The sequence below is a fragment of the Rhea americana genome, unplaced genomic scaffold, assembly GCF_003343005.1.
Source record: "Rhea americana isolate MKP2758 unplaced genomic scaffold, rheAme1 scaffold_588, whole genome shotgun sequence".
Lineage (NCBI taxonomy): Eukaryota > Metazoa > Chordata > Aves > Rheiformes > Rheidae > Rhea > Rhea americana.
In genome coordinates, this window is record NW_028186743.1 from 49,585 (window position 1) to 72,064 (window position 22,480).

A 22,480-nucleotide genomic window follows, 5' to 3' on the forward strand; every position below is an offset into this window, starting at 1 on the left:
CGGCTCTGCGGCGCGCTTCGCCGGCCGTCGCCCCGCGAGCCCCTGGCGCAGGTACGCGAGTCCGCGAGCCGCCGTCCTGCCGGCTTCGCTGTAGCGCTTCAAACGCCGGTAGCGGTGAAAATCTGGAATTAAGAAGACTGCTCCTCTTAACCCCTCAGCTCAGGCAGCAGGAAATCCTCGGTGCGATTCTCCCTTTTGGAAGTTCCTGGCTTTGATGAATCTTGTTGATTTTCTTTTTCTTTTTTTTTCCTTTGTAATATGGCTTTCCATTTCAAACATCTCACCACCCTACAAAGCGCAGCTTGCCCTCCTCTTGYAGCCTTAGTTCCTGTTCTGGCAGAGGATGTTTTCTCTTCACGCTGTGCACTTAGAAATCCCATTTTCTTTCTGCTGTCGGGAGAGCTTGTGGTGTTCTTGTGATGGAGTTTTGCAAATCTTTAACCACTTTGCTTCCTCTCGCCGATGCCGTCAGCCCGTCCGGAGCGACCGGCCTCGGCAGGCTTGTGTTCGGAAGCCGCGGACGCTCTCCCCAACGCCGGTCTGCTCCTCTACGTGACTTCCCTGGCTCCCTCTCCCCTCGCTGCTGGGCTAGCTCTGATTTTGCAAGGGATTTACTTTGAAAGAACAATAAATATTTTAAAAAGTCTATGCATAATCTTTATTGKTTAGTTACAAGAAAACATGGTAATTAAATTTAAAACCTGCTGGATTCGGACTTCGCAATCAGTCTATGTTGGTAACTTTGAAACAAAACCAAAAAAAAAAAAAATCCAAGGAGGTTCAGGCCTTGTCTGTTCCTCAGTAGTGCTTAGAGGAGAGGATGGGAGGTGGGTAAATCAGGTTAGTGTCTCTCTGAGGCAAGACTGTAGTTCAGGATTGTGGTAAGAGTGTTCTTTGCTGGTTGGGAAAAGATCCCAGCTGGAGTGTTTGTCATGTGTAAAACGGGCTGAAAAGAATTTGGAAAACGAAGACCTTGAAGCCTTATCTTTAACTCGGAGCACAGTGCGTGGGACCAAGAAATGTGGGAACTTGACTGCGGTGCACAGAGCGATATGGGGCGTGGGGTGATAGCAGGCATCGAGTGGAGCACGACTTTGAGCAGATCCAGCAACTTTTGAAAGCAAAATTATCTCAGTAAGAGTTGGAAAAATAAAATAGGCAGATGTAGGTGTTTGCTAATTAACCTTACTGCAACTTTCTTTGACTTTGGGTTCCTCGTGTGCTGGGCGTAGTGCAGCTCTAGTAGAAATTCCCTTACTTCTTGCAGCACAAATAGAGAAGGTGAAAGAAAGGGGCCGTGTCCCGCTCGCCGTTACGTACCACATCTGGATAGAGGCTGGAGGATGACTTTGGGTTAAACCATAAGTACCCTCTTGCCATGCTCACTACCAGAAATCTTGCCCGTTTCAGACTACACACGGCAAGTTAACTGGTTATCAAGGTACAAGACACTTCCACGCAGTGATGTTGGAAACAGTTGGAGCTGTGTCTCCTGTTTGGGACCCTGCGCATCAGGAAGGATGTGGCCTGGAAGAGAACAAGAATAATCCAGAGAAACTGAGGAAAGTAGAATTTGTGAAGGTAACTGAAATAAGTAAGTTTATTCTTGCTAGAGAACCACAGCTAAGAGAAAACAAAATTCAAAGTACATATAAAGTTTCTGCAGAGCAGAAGGGAGTAAATTCTTCTGTGTCCTGTGCATGAGGCAAGAAGCTGGTGTAAACTGCAGTGGAGAGGGTTGGGTTAGACAGGACCAAGTCTGTCACTTTTGTTTAAGCAGGTGCTTAGAGAGGAGGGTGAGAGCTTTGGGAGGAGGTGCTAAGTATCACTTGGACACACTTTGCTGGAAATGGTGAGCTTCCTGTAGCTGGTACTGACTGGGAGCAGGACAGTGAACCAGCGACTTCYGAAACTCCTGGTTTTGTGACTGGCTATTAAAAAACTGATTGCAGGTCCTCCAGATTAGCCAGATCCTGCAGCTTAGATGCAGTGTCGACTGTAGCAGTGCTTTGACTGCAAAAGATGAAATTGGTGCTGTCCTTGATCAGAGTAATGACCCTGGGAGTGAGGGGATGAACTCTGAAGACCCCCGGTGTGTACAGCGTTGACATAGCCAAAGTGCTTCGAGCAGGCACTTCAGGGTTCATCATGGGCTCTTCCAGGGACAGGCATCTGGATGACATGCAGTTGAGACATCTCTGTCYCTAAGGCAGGCTTGGGGTAAAATCTCCAAGAAAGAGATTTTGGGAGGTGGTTAAAATGAAGAGAACCTGATAAAGATGCTGTCGTTCTTTTTTATTACTACTTTTACTTTACTTTTTCAAGTTTCATTGTGACTCTAAATGTGGAAATCAGTAAAACAAAACCCTCCAGACTTCTGGGTGTGAGCAGTGCATCACACACCTTGTGTTTTCAAGGACTTTGTCTCTTTATGCCGCTGGATCTTAGCTACCTTGGGGAAGGGGAGGATCCTGAAGACCCCCAAGAGCTTCCTCCCCTTCTTGCATCACTAAATGTGATGGGCTTTGACTGGGATTTTGTGTTTGCTTGAGAAGCAACTGCTTGGGTGGGGGGAAAAACAGAGCTCAGAGAAGAGGTGGGTGGAAGTTTGTGTATTGATAAACTTGGTTATCGCTGATGACTGAAGCACCAGCCCTTTTCTGAGAGTAATGATACTGTGTGTATCATAAACTGCTGTCTGAGTCACTGAAATGTTGCTCTTTTATCGGTAATAAAGTGCTCCTGATTTTCTTGTAGCGAGCAAGACCAGTTCTATTTATTATTATTATTATTATTATTTATTTATGGCTATAAGGAAGGAGTTTGTCACTTAGTGCTTAAAAAAAAAAAAAACTCAGAGAAGATACGATAGCCCCTGGGTGCTTCCACAGCGCAAAGCGGTGCACTTGCCCCGTTTGAAGAAGCTGCGCCCGCCTTGCAGCGGGCTGCCGGCGCGTGGGGGTTCGGGTCCTGCTATCCGCGCGCCTAGGCTGGCTGCGGTCACACGGCAGGGGAATGTGCATTAGCTCGCGCGTCCTTATCGCGGAGGCTGGGAGGTCAAGAACAAAAGGAACTCTGTTTGGAGACCTGCGCTTAGTCAGAAGAGCCGTGCCGAATCCTTCCTGAACTTTGCTTCCCTCCTCCTCCCTCCGCGGCAGAGCCGGGAACCTCTGCCTGGGCGTGCGTATGCGGAGCTGCGTTTCACTCGGGCAAGGAGGCAATGTGTCCCCAGGTGAGTATTTTTCGTGCTAAACCACGACAAAAAGGACTGGATTTCTAGGAGGCGGCAGGTGACCGGCTTGGGGCCCGCGCCGAGCCCCGGAGCGGCGCGGGAGGCTGGGCGCCGAGCGGCGTGTTTTCCTACCCGGCCTGTTGGGGTGGGTAGCGTGGTTAGAAACCATCTTTCCTCCCGATGGCGGGTAGCCGGTGCGCGTAYGTGCCGGTACCTTCGTGGCTCCAACGCGACTGCATTTTCCTGGGGAGCTTCTGCAGAAAGGACCGTGGCTGGCGGGCTCTTCTGAGTGCTGAGGACACCCTCTGAGCAAACGGTGTCTTGTGGGGTGCTGGGTTTGTAGATTCCTGGTTGATTTTGAGCTCTCCGTGACGGACACCGTGCGGGTTCTGTGGGCAGSCTCGGGGCGCTGCTGACTGCGGGAGCCTAGGCGCCTCCGCAGGCAGGTTTTTCAGGTGACCCCACACTTGCTCTCCTACGATGTTTGTGTTCGGAGAGTAACTCCAGGGACCGCGTTGTGGCAGGTGAGTAGTTGTCTTCACTGCAAAATTGTGTATTGCCRAAATTTGCCGCTTCCTGTATGTATAGCAGCAGAGATCAGTGTCTTGCTGCTGATGGTGGCCCTGGAGTGGGGTCTTGGTGGCCTGGTGGGTCTCTACCTCTGCACGACTGACCGCCAGCGCTGCGGAGCTGCGCGCAGCTCAGCACCGTGGGGCGTTCTGGGCGTTCGGAGGCGGCTGCGTTAACGTGGACTCGTGGGGACCGCAGGCACGGCTCGCCCACCCTGTCCGGAGCTCGAGCCTGTTGGAGCGTAGGCTGCCTGCCGCGAGGCTGGGCCAGCGCTGCTGGCACCTGGGCTGCCCGGTCGGGCTGCCGCCGCGACGCAGGACGCGGCACCCGCTTTCCTGGCAGCAGCTTCCCGGCGTTTGGGGTCAAGGACAGTGGTGCTTCAGGGTTTCRGGTCTGGCTCCCAGAACCAGGGGCTTTCTGGAGGCGAGGGGACAGCTCTGCAGAACAGCACTTCCTGGAAACAGCTTCCTCTGCTGGCTGCTGCTTCAGTCRTGCTTTTTTCTCCTCTCCAAGGCAGTCCTTTCCCAAAGTTCAGGTAGGAGAAGGGAATTTGGATATATCTGGTAACACACTCACTGATATCTTTCCATAGGTCCTGCCTTAAGCATAGCATGAACTTTCCTCCTGCAGGGCAGGGGCCTTCAAGGTTGGAGCATGTCTGTGATCTGGGCTGAGTTTTCTTCCTCTTTGTGCAAGAACCGGTTAAAGCTTCTGTGTGTTGCAGATCCAGGCTGTAAAGCAGATTTTCTTGCAAGCCTGAGATGTTTAGTGCTTTATTTTCCTAAGAGACATGCTTGAAAACACAGAAGCCTGCTTGATCACATGCTACTTTTCTTCTCCCCAAATTAAAATCCTGGCGTAAGCCTGCAGGGCTGTGCAGCCCTCCAAGGTGCATGTACAGTGCGTGTTTGTGGTGGCCCACACTTCAGTATATGTGGTGTCTTTTGGACAGATGAGGATGTGTTTCTGGTTCTCAAGGCACTTGCTTAGTTTTGGAGTCTTGGAAAAGCTGGCTGGCTGGGTATGTCATATAGGAAAGACTTTGGAGAATGCTCTTGTGAGTGCATCTGTGCTCCAGGAGCCTGTGGGGTGTACAACACGTGCAGTAATCCTCTACCTGCCCAACAAGGATGCCACACCTGAGGATTTAGCTTTTGGCTGGGCTACTTTGGGATGCCACAGTTCWCCCCATCCTAAGATTTGATTTTGGCTTGAGTGTGATTTACCCTAAGTGCCTCTCGGTGCACAGTTGGTCAGGTTCTTCTAAGAACAGCACGGATTTGACCCCTCTGGGAATCCGTGCTGCAAACCATGCAGGCGCAGTACCCAAGGCAACAGGCTGCTTCGTGAAACTAGAGTTAAAAGYCAACAAAATACCTGCAAAACTGGCAGGTACCCTAAGAAGAGCAGTGTGGGGGGGCAGGAAGTTTTACATGCTTGGCCTTACTGACTTCATACATCCCCACCTTGAGAGAGGCCCATAAACTTATTTCTGTTTGGGGAAGGGTACGTGTTACGTGCCAGCTCCTTAKGTAATTGCAGAACGTCATCTCGTGCGGTCCCCTCCTTGTGCCGTTTGCACCAGCTACTAGACTGGTCACTTGGATAGCGGTGACAAAGTACCGTGTTCTCTCAGCTTGTCCCTGCTCACTCRTTGCAGTTGACTCCCGATAGGCTTGTTGCCTCTCTTCCTGCTAAAATGCTTTTGCAATTAAAAGTCTGAAATAGAGGAAATGCTGGCAGAGAAGTCTCCTAAAAGTGTTTCATTGGCTCACCCTTTTTATCAGGCCACGTTACATCACTTCTGATACCGATTTCCTCTGTTTATTTCCTTGCAGCAGCAAGGTGACTCAGCCTTTCGAGGCTTTAAAATACTCAACGTTTACCTAAATATCTTTGAGTAAGTGGAGATTGTCATGATCAGCTGGGGCAAACTCTGATTCAAACAGATCCTGGACCCGGGGGAAGTARTTTTGTAGGAATTGGTGTGAGCCTCAGGCTTCATGGGGGTGTGCAGAGTGAAAGGAAGGTGTATTTTAGTAGGCGGTAGATASTATTGTGCCACTGGTTTAAAAAAATAGGTGAGGAAATACAGCTTCAGTACCTTTTGAGTTCTGCTTGTCTTGTAGAGGCTGTCAGAGCCCAGGGCAGAGCAGAGAGCCCCTTTTGGCTTTCTTAGAGATGCCATACTTGGCAGATGCATCCTAATGCAGGAGGCACTGCCCATGCTCTGCACACAGCCCTCGTGGCACGGGTGCTGTGGGGTGGAAGAGCTGTGAGCGGACGAAACCGGTGATGCCACCGTCCCCYGAGAGGAGGTCCCGGGATGTTGGAGCCCGTGGCTATGCTTGGGCTGGAGCTTTGAGCGAGACGGAGTGTCCCACCCGGGTGCAGAGAGCACCTCCGCTCTGTCACGGTTGATGTCCCATGCCCACGTGCTTGTTGTCACCCAGGTTAAGGCTGCCGCAAGGTGCGTTTGCTCCTGGGGACGTAGCCACCTGGAAGCTGGTGATGGAGCCTGGCGACACCTTTGTGATGTGCAGCGTTGCCCCCGGGACGTCGGAGCCTCCGTGCGAAGGCACGAGCCCTCGCTGATAGCCCTACCGGACCCTTCTGCGGCCTCTAGAAAGATGTGGTATTTTAACTTTGCTGCTGTCCAGCTCCGTTTCAAGACTGATGAGGCTTCAGTCAGTCTAAACATGATTCTGCTTTTACTTGGGGGGATAGGAAGCGTCATATATGTGTGTGTTCCCCGTTTTTAAGGTCTCAGGTTTACTCTAAAGCATTTAAGCATTTGACTGAAAACTTAAAATATCCCAATACTGATGATACTGCTCCGTTGTGAACGTGGCGGTTGTACTGATGAGTTGCCTGTGCAGCTGGAATGGCCTGGCTGTCCCAAATCCGAGGAATTATGAAGTGTGTACCGCATGACCTGCTGTATCRTGATTTTTATCTGAAAAATATGCTCACCTTCTGCCTGCTAATGGAAGGGCAAACTTGGCTGAGTGAAAGATCTGGCAGAAGGTTTTAAATGGTCAGCGTATAAATCAGCTGTGTATGCAAGGCCATAAAAAGAGCTTTCTGCAGATCCGCAGGTTTCACCTTTGCCCAGGGTAGAGGGGTTTGGTTTTGCTTTATTTTGCTTTGTCAGGTGCTTTGTAGTATCTTACCTTAGTCTACTGGTTTGTCTGAGGTTTTCTTTGTTTTTTTTTTTGTTGTTTTTTTTTCTGAGGTTTAGTTATTTAATCTATAACAAAACATAAAGCAAAGTTCTCCATGCTTGTGCTCTGGACTCCCTTAAAGTTTTAACTGCCCCATAACTCATTGACTGGGTAGGTTGAATTTTAATGGAGCTCTTGCATTTGAAATTTCTTTCAGGCTGGTGTTAAAAGAGAATACTCTAGGTCCAGCATGCTGCTGTGTGGTTCAGACTGTGTTCAGTCTGAGGGAGGAGTAGGGTATCACACGTGTGCAAAAACAGCCTAGATCCCTGTGTTGTGCGTATGGTTTTCCTTTTCTATTATGAGATAGAAATGTAAGTGCTCCTTTTAAGAGAACTTTGTTGGGTGGCCTTATGGTGTGCTGCTGGCTTGGGTGTTCAGGGCTGCTGAATTAACTGGGAAAATGGGAGAAAGGAAGACATTTCTTTCCTGTAATGTGGTTTCCAGTGCCCACCACGACTGGCCAAGTGACATTCACAATTCAGCAAAYCTTCCTCATTTACTGGTGAGGTTCAACGTTCATTAAGTACTGTGGAGGAGTTTTCCCGCGGTGGACCCAGGACTGTGGTCTCGGTCTCCCTGTCACCTGGCTGCACGTTGCACGCTGTGATTGAAGTCACAGCTACGTCTGCGCTAGTGCCCTGTTCTAGTTCCCYACAAATGCCATGTGGGAAGTGGCACTTTAAAAGCAGAATCAAATTTTCTCTTTTGCTACGTGTGAAGAAAATTTTGTTAAGTTGTSCTACAGGTCATCTTAAAAAGGAAGGAAAAAAAAACCAACAAAACCCACCCCATGCATCCTTCATGTGGCTGAAGGGGGACAGTTAATGAGTTGTTCTGGTGACTACTTTTAGCTCAGAAAGTTTGCTCCCTCATTTGGGCTGTTTGTGCTGGTACAAACAGGATGTCAGCAGGATGTTTCTTAATGATTTGATAGGTAAATGATCTAATCGAAGGACACTGGGATGTTCTGAAGCCCTGAGCTGTTTYGTTTCTGATTGTGCTTTGTGCTGAGAGGGCCAGCAATGGTAACTGTGAAGGAGTATCTTTAAAYCAATTTACCTGGGGATTTTTTTTTTAATTCATTTTTTGGTGGTGGTGGGTGTTTTTCTGGTTTGGAATTTTTGGGTTTTGGGGRGTATTATTTSGGTTTTGTTGGGGAGGTTGCTTTGKTTTGGTCTATCTGCAATAGCAAGTTTTATTTTATGCTCATTACAGCACTTCAATGTATGRTTAAATTTAAGCTTTTCCGGTGGGAGGGTTTTTTGCCTGAAAAAACACTGGAGTTTACTTTGGAACCTGCGAGCAAAGTTATTTCCAGTTTGGCTTTAAACCCTTTCTTCAATCCAGTGAAAACAGGCAAAAAGCATCCCTTTGAAAGAGGTAGTTAGGTCCGCAGATGTTGCCGACTGCGGTTGTCTCGTGGACCTGCACCCTCTCCCGTGTCGGGTTGCTATCGCTTCCTGCGTAGCAGAGCCACGCGGGTCTGGCACGACGTCTTGGCGGCCCGCGAGACCGGCTCCACGAGCGCGGCGCTTGTTGGGGAGAGGTTTTTTCTCCTCCAAAGTGAAGAATAACCTTTCCTAAGTGTCCCTCCTGCAGTAGCCTGGAAASTGTTTCAGTGAACCAGGAGATGTGAAGCTATCAGTTCAAAATCTCCGTGTCTTCRTTCTGCGTGAGCGTTAAGAGCCTGACCAGTGTTTCTAGGAAGTACGGCGTAAATCCAATAAAGCCCTTAAGCACATCCCTAACTTTAGGTGTATAAGTAGTCCTGCTGGATTTATACTTTTTAAAGAAGAATTTTTTTTTTTTTGGAGGCTTTTGCTTCTATTTTGAAGCAAAAAGCTTTACTCTCTGACGTTGCTGCTGGCCATCTTCTGCAGCAGCATCTCTCTACCTGAGTAGAGCTCATTTGCACAACTCTCTCTTCTCCTGATGGTGACTTTAGACTCTGGTCCTGTAAAGATTAATACAATGTTCAGCTTCAGGGTGTTGTCTTGGAGAGAGTTGTTGGTGTCTGTAGGTCAATGCRGATCCATGAAAGCTGAGCAAAGCTTCGGAAGGAGGGTTTTGATGCGTGTTGCTCAGTCCCTGTCCCCCAGCTGCCAAACTCATTTGCTTTGCTACCAAATGTATGTGTAGAACATGAACCACTACTGAACAGTACCCACGTACCTCAGTAGAAGTTACCTGTTTCAAAAGACGATTCACTAACTCATTTTATTTGGTTGTCCCTCCATCCCAAACCTGCCTGCAGCAGGCAGAGATCTTTCTGTTCAGAGCACTTGTATAAATTCCTGTTAGCYTTTTGGCCTCATACGTACTGAGGTAGTATGAGAAATTGTGGGTGAAGATCATTAGTCAACARAAGACTTTGTATTGGGTAACCACATCTTGTAACTTAACCTGGAATTGGTAATTAGGCACCGTAGAAACGAACATGTCTAGATGAGGACCTGCATACAGCAGGTAAAGCACGTGATCCCAGATACTTTTTGGAAAGCGTGTATGTAGAAAGTAAGTGCTGGTAGGAGGATTATGAGGGTGGGTTGTGTTTTCTTGTTTTTTGTTTTTTTTCCRTTGAATCTCAGACTTCTGGATGGCAAACAAATTGAGACCTTGGTTGTATCTCAAGTCTGTTTAGACTGGTGAAAAATGCAACAGATCTTTGGTCTGTGAAATCTTTATCTGAAAGAGAAGAGAATCAGGCCTTGCCTCCTCTGCAGAGCTGTCCCAGCGTAGGCTGGTAACAGCTGTGTTTGCTAAGTCTAATCAATGTGATGGCAGAAATATGTTTGTCTCTGGTTTGGTGCTTTCCTGCTACACAAAGATGGCATGTACCTTAAAAACTGCTGTTACACCAGAGGACAGTAGSTGCAGTGATGGGCAGGACTATTCCATCCTGTCATATACATACCCTACCTTGAATCAACAGCTATTAATGTAATTTTGTATTCTTTTACCCCTTGTGTGTTTTCTTTCCAATTGCTGGTCTTCAGTAATGCAAGACTTTGAAAAATCTCAGACAGAGAGGGATCTCTGCAGAGCAGGCTTGACCCAGGTGGAGGAATTTCAGATGAAACAAATGACTTTTTATGGGTGTCTTTTTATTTCAAGGTCTGTTYAAAAAATGCCCTTGTGCTAGGAGGGGGACCTGGCATGTTGGTTGCAACACCAAGAGCCTTTGAAGGGGATCTTGGTACGTGTTAGGGGTGAGATGTCCTCCAGTACGTGCTTGTATGCAGCCTTAAGGATCTCCAGCCTTTACTTGCCCCCTGGTTCTTTGCCCMAAGACACTTTGATTTTCTTCTGTGAGTAAGCGATGGCCTTCCTTTACCAGAATACTCAGCCACAAGGAGACCTGGATGCTCTTTCTCACTCCTTCATGTGCAGCCTGCAYATGGACCAGATCCACCTTCCCTTACTCCAGCTGGAGGTGACCTTGTACCAATTCTGACGTAGCTGCGGGCTCAAGTCATGTCTCCGCTGGAATGGTTAGGCAGGAGGGCTACTGTCCCTCTGCCCTTGCCCTGCTGCATCTACAGGACTGCTCTGGTGACCGGTGGCCAGCTGGTGCTCAGCAATAGGATTGACTTATCCCAGAATTATTGAGATCCCAGAGACAGAGTGRTTAGACTTGTTCTGAGCAGGCTGAGGTGCCCTGGGGAAATCCCATAAATGCTGGAAAGTGAATTGTGGCTTTTATCAGTACCATGAGCTTTTGCTTTAGGAGAGTATCTCTTTAGTAGGTTCCACAGCTCTCCTCCTAATATCTGAATGCTTCTGGGCACCATGTGTGTTCAGAGAGGACCAGCTTTATCATATGTAAGGAAAAGTAGGCAAGACTGAAGATAAACAACTTGCTGAAGGGTCTCAGGCAATGGCCAAACTGGGAGGAAAACCCAGCTCTTTCGGCTTATAGCACAGGGTCTGAAAAATCAACCGTACTTCCTGCCTAGACCCTGCTGCCTTGGTGCAGGTAACAGATACTGGTGAAGTAGAGGGAAATATCTGAGATGCTGTTCCAGCTGAAGTGTCGTCATTCAAGTGTTCTGAAGACATAGRCTGGCAATGCAATCATTGCAAATTAGATGTGGTAATAACTATTTATAAACCAGCTTTTTTTCTGGTAAGGGATGGATGTTGTCCTCACATTACTATAGGAAGAAAAATAGTGTTTTAAGAGCTGAATGATAGYTCTGATTGGGGGACCTGGTAGAGAATCCAGATTAGTAACTTTGTCCTCTTAACATGGAGTAGATGAAATAAGTTGTGCCCAGAACTACTGATCGAGCTGTGGGTAATCGCTCCTGGGCTTGACAAATCCGTACTTGCTCTCAACAAAATTTCTGTCTGAGCCTTATTTAGTATGTCCTTATTTCTGCAGTCTGGTTTCCAATGCAGGCTGCAGGTGACAAAGCATGTCAGGAAGCCAAAGTGCACCACAAAGCCAAGGTGTTTTTTGGCTAGCCATGGAGCAGGCAGCTGTTCCATGTAGATGGAGACAAAAGGGCATCCTRGACGTGGCGTACAGCTTACGGTGTTATTAGGAAGTTGGATTTCTGTGCTTAGAAATGAAATGCAGCAATGATGAAGTGCCCCTGTCACATGCTTTGCAGTCAACCAGAGAAGTTAATKTCTCACGGGGTGTGTTTTTCCCCTCTTGTGTTTTATAACAGGCAAATGAGGTGACTGACAGCGCTTACATGGGCTCAGAGAGCACGTACAGTGAGTGTGAAACCTTCACGGATGAAGACACCAGCACACTAGTACATCACGAGATGCACGACGAAGTCGAAACGGACAGTGCCATCGATTCCACCGTGCATTCGGAGTTCACGGACCCTATCGAGGAGCCAGAGCATGGGTCAGTGGTACTTGCTGTTGGTGGCTGCGGGGCAAGGGAACAGAGGAGGAGGAGAACTAAGTGTGGGGCAAGAAACGTGGCACGTTGCAAGTAGATGACTGAGGGAGGTGCATCCTGAGGATTTCTCTTCCCTCATCTGTGAGGATAAAGTGCGCTGAATCTGTCTGACTAAAACCAGTTTGTTCTTAGTATTTATAGCTTCATGCAAGACCTAAAGATATTTTCTTTAAAAATAATAATTAGACCGCACCATGTGAAGGTTTTTTTCTGAAGCGTGGCCTTGGCCGTATTTTAAGCTAATCACTACTTGCCTTGGGAGAACTTCTGTTGCCTCATTAGCATCTTTAACCTCCAAAATAAGTACTTAGATTATTTAAACACCTGAAATATTTGCAGTTTTTAATTTATCATTTAAGAAGCCAGAAGTGCAACATGCAATTTTCAAGTCATGAGTGGAAATCATCATATTCTTGTTTTTCCCAGACGTGTGCGCCCTCTGTGTAACCATCTCCTGTGATAACCAGTTTTAATCTTTTTGCCTGAAGCACAGCAGTGTGAATAAGAACTTCTTCCCTGTGGTGTCTGAACTGTTGCAGGCAGAACTGCTCCTGAGCCCTCCTCATTTCCTAGATGTTACTGGGAAAGCTGTTTTGGGGATGAAACTGGGATTCAATGAAGGTAGTAAGGCAGGAGGGGATTTCATAACTTTATTTTCCAGGCCTGGTGCTCTGCATAGTATTTATATTCTCCTTTGCTTTTAGAAAGCAACAGGCTTTTTTGGCTTCCCTCCCACCCTAAAAGCACACCTAGGGACATGCAGGACATGGTGAGCAGCYGATGCTTCTGGTGCTCTGCACTGGGGCTGAAAGAGTGCTTGCTCTTAGAGGTGCTGGATTAGAGCAGCAATGAGATTAGCTGGCTCTGCTCTCTTTGCTCAAGTGCGTTCAACTCGGGGACAGTTAAATTGGAGTATGTAATCAGTTCCTGAGGTCTGAGACGGCTGCATGGAGGGTATTTGGAGGGACTGCAGCAGCCTGAACGCGCGCTCGTCCTCTCGGGGAAATGACGTACCTCAGGATCGCCTACCTGTAGGTACAAAATATTTTGCTTGGGAGTTTTTTAATGTTAAATTATCTTTGAGGCTTCCTCCATCCCTCCCAGTATGAGCTTGGGAAGGTGTGAGGTGTCCTTCAGGTGCTCTGTCCAAATGAAATGCTATCTACTGCTGGATGTGTTAGGTAAGCGCAAGATGGAGGCAGCTAAATAATTCAAAACTGAAATTCATTGAATTTGGACTTTTGCTTTAAAGATTGGAGGGCTTGAGATTGAAGACTCTAGAGATCTGTTCCCAAGAACTTGTAAGGCTGTTTTTGGTGCCTTCAGAGCCCTGGCAGAGCAGCAGTTGTGCACCTCTAATGTCTGGGACTCTTCCAGGAAAAAGTTTGTAAGTAAAAACCCTCAGCTATATAGCTGGTGGATTGAGTGAAAGCTTGGACATTGAACACTGGTTTTCAGCAGCTGTTAAAGCTCAGCATACCTGAAATGTTTGGAGCTTAACTGGGTATTTCAGCTGTATAGTAAAGATTAGTTGGGCTGTAGATCTTGAAACTGATAGAGCCCCAATAGGTGCATCTGAAATACTTATGCTGGTGCCTGAAGCATCCCTGGCTCAGGGACCCCACCAGTGCCTGGCCACATCTGCTCGGTGAGGTCCTTGTCAAATCAGAGCCCCGTAGTTAGAGATTTGGGGTTGGGTTTTGTTTGCCTGAGTTAAAAATTCCACCTCCTCCCTTCTATTTCTGGGCAGATTTCTGATGCTTTTTAAGAGTGTGATGGGTGAAGTGTCTGACTCATTGCTTGGGAGATTCAGTTTCTGACAGATCTCGTTACAGAAATAACAGGGCTTCTCGAGCGGTTAGGAAGATGTGCGGATGCCCACAGGCCGGAATGGACTTGTTGGCTGTTCAGTAGAGATTTGATGCTGTTTTGTCTTGAGGGTTGACATGTTTTTATTAGCSGAGTAAGGGCAAATCCTTCAGATGATGCAGACTTTTGTCCTAAATGACTTATCTGTAATCTCTTTTCTCTTTTGGATTTAATGCAACAATGTAGTTGTACCCCCTCCCCGGTTTTCTCTTCCTAACAAATGGATGAAGATAGAGGTGTTTCCCAAAATAAGTTTTACTTTTCTTACTTTGCTTTTTGCCCCTCAGCATTGAATTTTGGAGAGGAGAATGGTATTAATTCCCTCGCCCCAAACACACACTCGTGGCTCATGCACATGGGCTTCCTCATGGATAAGCCAGGCTTGTTTCACTACTTGGTCCTTACAAATTCCAGTTGCACCCTACCAATTTCATTTTAAAAACTCCACGGTCCTGGATGAGAAGGCCTTCTGCTATTGGGTGGACACTATCAAAATGAACTGCTTTTATCCAATACTGTGCATTTTAAATGATACTTACAAAAATGATGGTTTCTATAAAGACAATTATGTTTCCCCCCCCACCAAAGCAAGGGAAATCCCAGGATCTGTGCTGAATGTGTTGTGTGTTTAGACCTAGTGCAGTACACGCTTGTGGAGCCAGCGTTCAAAACGCACGAAAAGCATCCGTCCTAAGTTGTTATGACTGCATGAGACGCTTTCCTAGCAGAAGGTGAGGACAGGGCTCCTTCCCCGTGCTGGGAGGCTGTGTCGCCGAGGGTTACAGTGCTAAACCCCGGTGCTGGGCTCTTGATAGGATTACGCAGCACTCGGTGAATGAGAGCCTGGCGTGTAGGCTGACCAYGTAACTCCCAGCACATTTCGCGTGTGTTCGGCACACAATGAGCTTTTTCTCTGCCCTGCTTTTGGCTGAGCCCGTGCCGTGCAAGGACTTGCCAGCAATGCTGGACGTTGTTCTGCCAGTCTGACTGCTCCAAATGCTACGCCACAGTTGCTGGGGGAAGTTTGCATGAAAAAGCCTTGGTTTGGTTTGGAAAAACCTGCTGCAAATTTTCACGTGGTGCCTGGGCTGCCTGTTGAGCGTTCAAGGCGCAGGGTGACTGGTACCGCGGAGGAGAGCTAGCCCTGCCCTGCCTGCCAAAATGGCAGCTGATGGGAAACGTGACCTGAAGAAAGGGTGTAGTGTGCACAGCTGGAAAGGCTGCTGCTGTGGCCACCCTGTAACRCCTTTCTCTTTGCTCCTGCAGGTCCCATCCGCACGACCTCCCCCTGGGCTCCGACCTCAGCCACTCCATCGTCACGGTAATTAGCGGAGAGGAGCACTTTGAGGATTACGGAGAAGGCAATGAAGCGGATTTGTTCTCGGACAGCTTGTGTAATGGGGAAAGCAGCTTTAACAGCTCCTCTTTCCTCTCTCCCAGGTAATGCTCATCCCAGCATTGGTGATGTTTTAACTGGTTTCCCTCGCTTAGCATCTTCGTCCAGGGTTTGTGTGTGCAAATTTTCCTTTGGGTTTGCACCTAACTTGACCTGCAAGAGGGTGTTCCTGGCAAAGCTTGGATGTGAAGGGTTAATCAGCTCTGAAACGGAGGAGTGCTGCCTCCCTCAAGCTCTCCTTTCCCTGAACGGTTCCTATCTTCCCTCCCAAGGCACTAACGTCTCCAGCAGCAGTTTGAAGAATGGTTTGAATTTCACGTGCATCATATTTCCTCTCTTCTTAGGGCTGTGACTTCTTTCTGGTAAAGAAAACTGCTGTCCAGCTTTATTTGTGGTTCTGATGGATGACAACTAATTCTTTTCTTTTCCTTAGCCTGCATTTTTGACTTTAGTATGATGCTCGGCTGGCTTTGCACAAGCTGGTGCAGCCTGTCTTCTCCAGGCAGGCTGAAGAGATGCTTGGAGTAGGAAGGAGGCTGTAGTGTTTCCTGCAGGCTTTGCATTAAGGCCTGAAACCCAGCAGAAGTTGCTTTTGAGCCTGTGTGGGGTGAACTGAAGAGCTAGCATGACTAYAAACCAGTCATTGCTTCCTTAGGGAAAAAAAGTAAAAGCTGGAATGATCGCCCACTGCTGCCGCCCTGAAAGTCTCCAACAGGCAGCGCGGAGGATACGGTTGTCCGTCAGGCAGTGAGTTCTGTGTCAGGAGTGGTCCTTGGCAGCCATGTGCTCACACTGAGGAAGAGAAGAACGTATTTTCCTTTAGGATGATACCACCTACAGCAGCACTACAGCGGGAATGTGTTTAGGACTTTCTACAGCGCTATAAACCTGCCATTTTTTCCCCTTCTCTGCCTGTGTTTTAGCAGATTCCCAAACTGTTGCTGTTACTGCAGTAAAGCACAACTAACCCGTTACCTCAGGAAACCAGTCCTCCAGCTTCTGATATGGTGGGACACTTCACTCGCACGTGCTTGTGCTCCCATCAGGCTGTAGAGATAGGGATGCTGGAGGTAGCTGTCCAAACTGATGCTACAGCAGGGGAAGTACTCTCAGATAAAAACCATTCTTGGTCTACGTTTGGGGTTGCTCCTGATGTGGGCCTCCAACCTTGCCCAGGAGGCTCCTGGCAAAAATAATAATAATAAAAATACTCAGCTAAGTAGCTTTGAAATCAGTTTAACCTTTAATTTAGTCTCAGTTCTGAGCTGAGTACATATACTCAGTGCTGAAACAAATTCTGCTCTGCCAGAGTGTGCTGTTCCCTGTGCTGCTCTCTGTAAGCTTGTGCTCTGCAGCATCTTTGCTCTGCTGGGAGAGGCTTACTCAGTGTGTGGCCTTACGCTTGCTTTTATGGTTAAATTGCAGCCATATGGAAGGTTTTCCTCTTTCCGCCCTGGAGTGAGGTAGYGCCACTCTGCTACCGTTTGCAGTAGCTCCTTACGTTTCTCTAACTTGAGAGCTAATGAGTTTTTGCATATCTCCTCAAATATTCTTGATGGATGTGCCAGGACCTCACCGTTGGGGCTTGCTGGGAAGATAGACTGTAGCAAAAGCCCTGCAAAACCTTGAGAGTGAAGACTGTTTTTCTGTTTGAGGCAGMGAATTTCCTCCTGCCGTTTGGGTCCAGCCCTTAGCTCCGGCTATCATTGTGGTCTTGAGGTTCCTTAGCTGATATTTCCCTAAGAATGTGCTGGTTTTTGAACAGAATCCTGCCTCTTCAGTGCACTTAAACATAGTGGGACCTTGCAAAGAACCACAGAGTATCAGTGATTTGGACTGAATTCTCTTGATGAAGTTTAAATACAAGRAACAGTTTGACTTGTAAATGGTCACATCACCACATCCCTCTTCCACATTAGTAGAATCTGTAAATGGGAAGGTCAACAAAGTTTCTGCTGCAGCTCCAGAAGATGCTCATGAGAGGGCTGATACGAAAACTGAGAGCCTTAAGGAAGCATTGTGGGGTGCTCTTTAGGCCTTGGGGGTACATTGGYGATTCCTCCTCTTGGTGCCACCTCTTCCTTGGTACATTCATGCAGTCCCAGAAGAACGTCTCTGCAACGCTTGATGAGAAATGAATGGCAACTGCAAGTAAAAGCTCCTCGCACGTACCCGTCCTCAGCTGCGTGTTTGTCAGCACTGAACAAGCTGTATGAGACCATCGTTACTTCATGGGATGGAGGGAGGAGGCACACGACCGCGTGTGGTGCGGAGTGTGGCAGTTTGCCCCAAGCAGTACGTGAGGGTGCCGTGCAGCATAGCATGGTTAAGCTTTCACCCACTCAACCGCCAAAAAACCAACACGGCTGGTGGCCGAGTGAACTTGTGTGCACTCRAAAAGTTAGGGGGTCGGCCTGTGGATTTTCTTACACCCTTCTTGACTAATGGCTTTTCCTATCATTTATTAATGCTTGTTAGATTAGAGTTTGTCACGTAGTGATTTGTGGATCGAGTGAATTGTTTCTGCCTTCTGAGAGTGTGGTGGACTAGCTGCAACGAGGAGCGCTCGCTGAACAGACTCACGTGAAGCTAAATGTGGAGTCAGACCCCAGAAAAGGCATGTTCCTTTTTCCGGACACAGCAAAGCTGCTGTCAATTCTTACCCTGTGCAAAGCCCAAGCAACCAAAGTGACTGCTGATGGATGATAATTTTCCTGAGACCAAACCTGCACTAGAAGATCTTTCAAATTTTTCCCAAGCATGGAAAGAGATGAGGAATTCAGTGTTGAGTAATGTCCGTTTATCTGTTCTAAGGGGGCTAGGAAATACTGTACAGAACAGCATGAACTCACGGGCCTGCCCCGGGGGTGGCTGGGCTACTGACCCTCCCCAGTGAAGCCAGCGAGGGGTGATGCGAAGGTGCTGAGCCTGGGCACTCCTCCTGGGCGGTCTGGTGGGTGGCACAGGCACCCAGCCTCTCCTGGGGCCAGGACCTGCCAGTGTGGATCTGCATCATAGCATTGACCTGTCCTTTCAGACGCCTTTTGGTTCTAGGCTCGTTTGTGTCTGCTCACACCTTTACCTGTCTGTCTTAATGAATTGCTTTGTTTTTTTCACTATTAACCTTACTTTGATTAAAGTCTGTGGCTTCCAGAAGCATGTTTGCCAGCGGAARGGCTTTGTGGCATATGTTTGGCCCTAAGAAGCAGAAACTCTTTGCAGTTCAGAATCTCTTGGCTGAATTATCAGCCAAGTCATGCCGGTTGGGGAAAACAGCTTCCTAGTTTGCCGAATGTCCGTGAATGCCTCAGCAGCTTGCTCTCCACGTGAGCAGCTGAAACTGAAAAGCCAATAGGGCATGCTAATTAGTAAGGCAAATAAATCCTGTAGAGCTTCATGTACCCATACCAAGCTATGAACTTCGGGCTTTCTCTTCCCTAACAGCAGGGCTGAGTTGCCTCGTGAGAATCTACGTGCTTCACTTTGTGAATAGGTGGCAAAAGTTGAATCTTATCCACCTTTTTAAGAGTTCAGCTTCGAAGAGCGGCTCTTTGAAATAAAACTCTGACTCTCTGGTGTGCATTGCAAACAGCAGCACTACGGCAACACAGCTGCTCTATTTTTAAAACATTCCCACTGGAAAATGCTGCGACTGACCAAAGACATTTCGCTCCCAAACTCACTGCTGCGAGCAGCAGTGTATCAGTTTGGTCTGCGTTTGACAGCATGAACCAGGAAGATTCTTGGGGCCGTTTGAGACAGGTTGCCTGGAAAATGATGACAGCTTAGAAATGTTGTAGGTACATAGGTTTGTGCAAGGCGTACATCTGACATTCCCAGGGGATGTTCCACAAGGGCAGACTGGCACATGGATCTGGGTATGTGGGCCAAAATCACCAATTGCAAGAAATTTCCTCAGTTGCAAATCTGCAACTTTTATGGGAGGGGAGTAATTGAAGTCTGGAAAATTTATAGCAGCTCTTTATTGACTGCTGTTGTGCTTCTAAAAGTTTGCTGATGGTTGAGTGGGAACGTAACCTGATCTGCCCTGAACTTTTTAATTGCACGTCTTGTATCTTGTACGGAAAGCTCCCCTGCCTGGAGAGCCTCCCTTTCAAGCGTGCACTTAGCTTGTGGAAGCCACAGATGAAATCAGATTAGTCTGTTCTGTCCTGTTAAACTGACACTTGTGATTTCTCTAGCACCAATCCGCTCGCTGCGAAACTGCACAGCATTATCGCAGATGAAGCATTTGAGTTTTACTGTAGCCAGTGCCACAAACAAATCAACCGCCTTGAGGATCTTTCTGCTCGCCTGAATGATCTTGAAATGAATAGGTAATTGGTCTTGTGCGTGGCAATCTGCGTGCCTGGAACGATGTTCTTGAGAAGGGGAGRCTCTCGTTGTCTCGCAAAGCTTTCCTTGGCCCATGCGTTGCTCGATTACCCTTTGGGAAAGGGGATGAGTTTCACTGAACTGTGTGAGCCTCTGCAGGCGGTAAAGTCCCTAGTAACGTCATGGAGAGTAGCAGGAGTTTCATTTAATCCGAACCGTGGAAGCTAACAGACAACGGGAGTCTCTCGTTCTGCTCTAATTGATCTCTTTGCATGTCCTGTTGAGTGTTATGTGAATGCAGCACTTCACCACGCTCTGAGTAATGGAGTCCTTAAGACAGAATTTGAAGTCTTAAGCTGGTCACGTACAGTATTTCTGTCACCAAGGAAATGACTACCTGGTCTTTTGGCTGGCCATAAACAACAGAGAAGCACTTTTGAGTTGCTGATTCAAACCTGGGAGGGCTGGAGCGAGCAGCCCTTCCTCCCACTGCAGCAGGAAATTGGGAACATCAACTTGCTCTCTAGGGCTTGGGACCTTGTGTGTAGGCACTCGAAGTTGCAGCAGTAAAAACTCATTTCAGCTGGCTTGTCTAGGTGCCTGTCTATCCACAACGAGCAGTGTAGCAATGGTAAATGCTGGAGCCTTTGTACAGCGACTTCAGGAATTTTTAAATGCAACTTTTCTGAGCTCTACCAGCCAGCAGTTTGACTTGCTGATTTGGCAAACGCAGAGGGATTTCTATTCGCTTGCTCTAACCTGCTTGCAGTTTTCCGGGTTGAAGGATAGCAGGACTGATGTTAATGATGATCATTCTTGTCACATCCACCCTGCTCTTTCAAGCTCAGTTTTCGGTCGTGCTCTTGGCCTCTGTCTGCCCTATACAGGGACAACATGAAATGAGAACTCCCCGGCGCTATAGCTACGGCAGGAGAGCTGGAAGACAAATAGAAACTTGCCCTTAAGACTTTTTGGGGGGAAAATTTTCTTCTCTGCCTCTTTGACAAATGTTTGCCTTTGTTGTTATGAGCCTCTAAGAAGATTAGTGTAGTAACTCAGGTTATACAAATAATGAGGAGAATACTGGGCTTCCCTGAATGCACCAACAGCCCCACTCTATCCCAGGCTTTCTCCACCAAATGTATGCTTCAAAGCTGAAGTAACACCCTCTGGTGCGGCATTTCCAGAGGAGGCATCCAAGTCCCACGGTGTCTCACGGGAATGCCATAGATTTTGACCTGTTGGAGGAGCAGGAGGTTCTTCACCTTGTTCCAGGGAGGTCTGTGTCACCATCCGGTGCGAACTAGGCCGTTTGCACATTGGTTCGCGTTTGACATGTGCCGTTTGGGCTTATGGCAACTAGATGTGATTCCTCCATCTGTGCTCAGGATTTCCTGTGTGTGAATTTGCTATTGTTCTTGCAGAGCGTTTCAGCGCAGCTAACTTTCTAAGTTGCTGAGAGGAGACTGGGCTTGTTGCAAGTGTAACTAGTGTATTGAAGTCACATAAGTACCTCTTAAAATACAGAAGCCTCTGAGACCTATCTCAAAACAGCTTTAGTGTGTATTGCTGACTGCGTGGTCATGATGTATTACCAACTCTGCCTGTGTTGCTGCCATGACCTGGATTTTGGCCTCTTGCTCCACAATTCTACTTGATCTGAAGACTAAACCAACAAAGAGAAGGTACTTGCAGGAGACACCACTCTCAAGTAATGCTTGCTTGGGTCTCAGCTTGTTGCTTAARCTGCAGTTCTCCCATGTAAATTTGGCATCTGACAGAAGTGGGGTGTGAAGCCTGGCCTGAACACACTGATGCTATTGGGAGTTTTACTTGCAGAAGTTCTCTGGAGTTGGGAAGAACCTTTGTGACCTGGGACAAGAAACCCAGTAGGTGTGGCTGAAAAATCCCTATGGCATGGGACTRTTCCCTCCAAAGAGGAAATAGAAGGTGTCTGAAAGACTGATAGAGACTGAAACACAAACTGTTTCCCAGGAGGAAGTGTCTGTCTTGGTGCGAGCATCTGGCCCAGCAAGAGGGAAGAGAATTACAAATTTCGAGGAACTTCTCTCAGACATGAAGAGGTGTAATGGGGATTGCCTGAGCCACATAAAGCTCCRGGCTCACCAGGATGAGGGCCATGCGGTGCACAAGCTGCGTCCTGGTGAGAGCAGCCAGGAGAAGGGCTGCCGACCCAGCGGAAGTTGGTGCAGCCATATCCAGGAGGAAGATAGCAAGTGAGGCTAATGAGAGCTCGCTGCTTTTCGTATTGCACAGAATAAGTGGAAATAATGGTGGAAGGAGCAGAAAGGAGCTGATGAAAAATATAAGCGTCAAGAACGTAAAGAAGTAGGACTGCCAAAACCAGATTGTTTTGGATTGCGTGCCTGGTCCTCCAGGACAACCCATAGGTTTACGTAAAACAAGGGACGAGCTGCAAACCAGGAGCAGAGGGATAAGTGACACCCATAATTGACCTTTTGTGCATTTTCTGCAGCGGAGGCAGGTGAGAGGTGCCTRTACAGAAGCAGTACTCGGGATGTCTCAGGATCAGCTGTTTGCTCCTGACATCGCTAGCGATGTGAAGACTGCTGTGCRGGGGACAGAAGTCCTAGACTGCAGGCTGAGAGAGCAGCAGAAAYAGGACCAAAATCTGGGCAAAACAGTCTTGCATTGCACCTGGGAAGCTGCCAAGCCCTGAGAGCAAATCCTGAAGACAACCAGTCTGCAGCATACTTGGAGCAGTGGTGGAGCCCAGGTTGCTGCCGTATGACATCCTCACTCTTAAAAGTTTYGGATATATTGTCAGTATTTTATGCACAGAAGAAAGTAAGAAGACAAGGGGGGGCAATGGTAAGCATGCCCGCTCCCAGTGCCAGAAATTCTCTAAGGGAGTGAGCGCTGTGTTGCAAACTCCTGAAGTCGGACTG

The 22,480-nt window shown here is 47.8% G+C and overlaps 1 protein-coding gene across 1 annotated transcript in view; it reads left to right on the forward strand.

Annotated features, from left to right (window-relative positions):
* RAB11FIP3 (RAB11 family interacting protein 3) overlaps nucleotides 1–22,480 on the forward strand; it is a 63,617-nt gene that overhangs the window by 22,351 nt on the left and 18,786 nt on the right. The window contains exons 3-5 of the mRNA XM_085319409.1: nucleotides 11,706–11,893; nucleotides 15,086–15,259; nucleotides 19,418–19,552. Coding sequence (XP_085175535.1) covers nucleotides 11,706–11,893; nucleotides 15,086–15,259; nucleotides 19,418–19,552 — 497 coding nt within the window. The remainder of the gene's footprint in view (nucleotides 1–11,705; nucleotides 11,894–15,085; nucleotides 15,260–19,417; nucleotides 19,553–22,480) is intronic.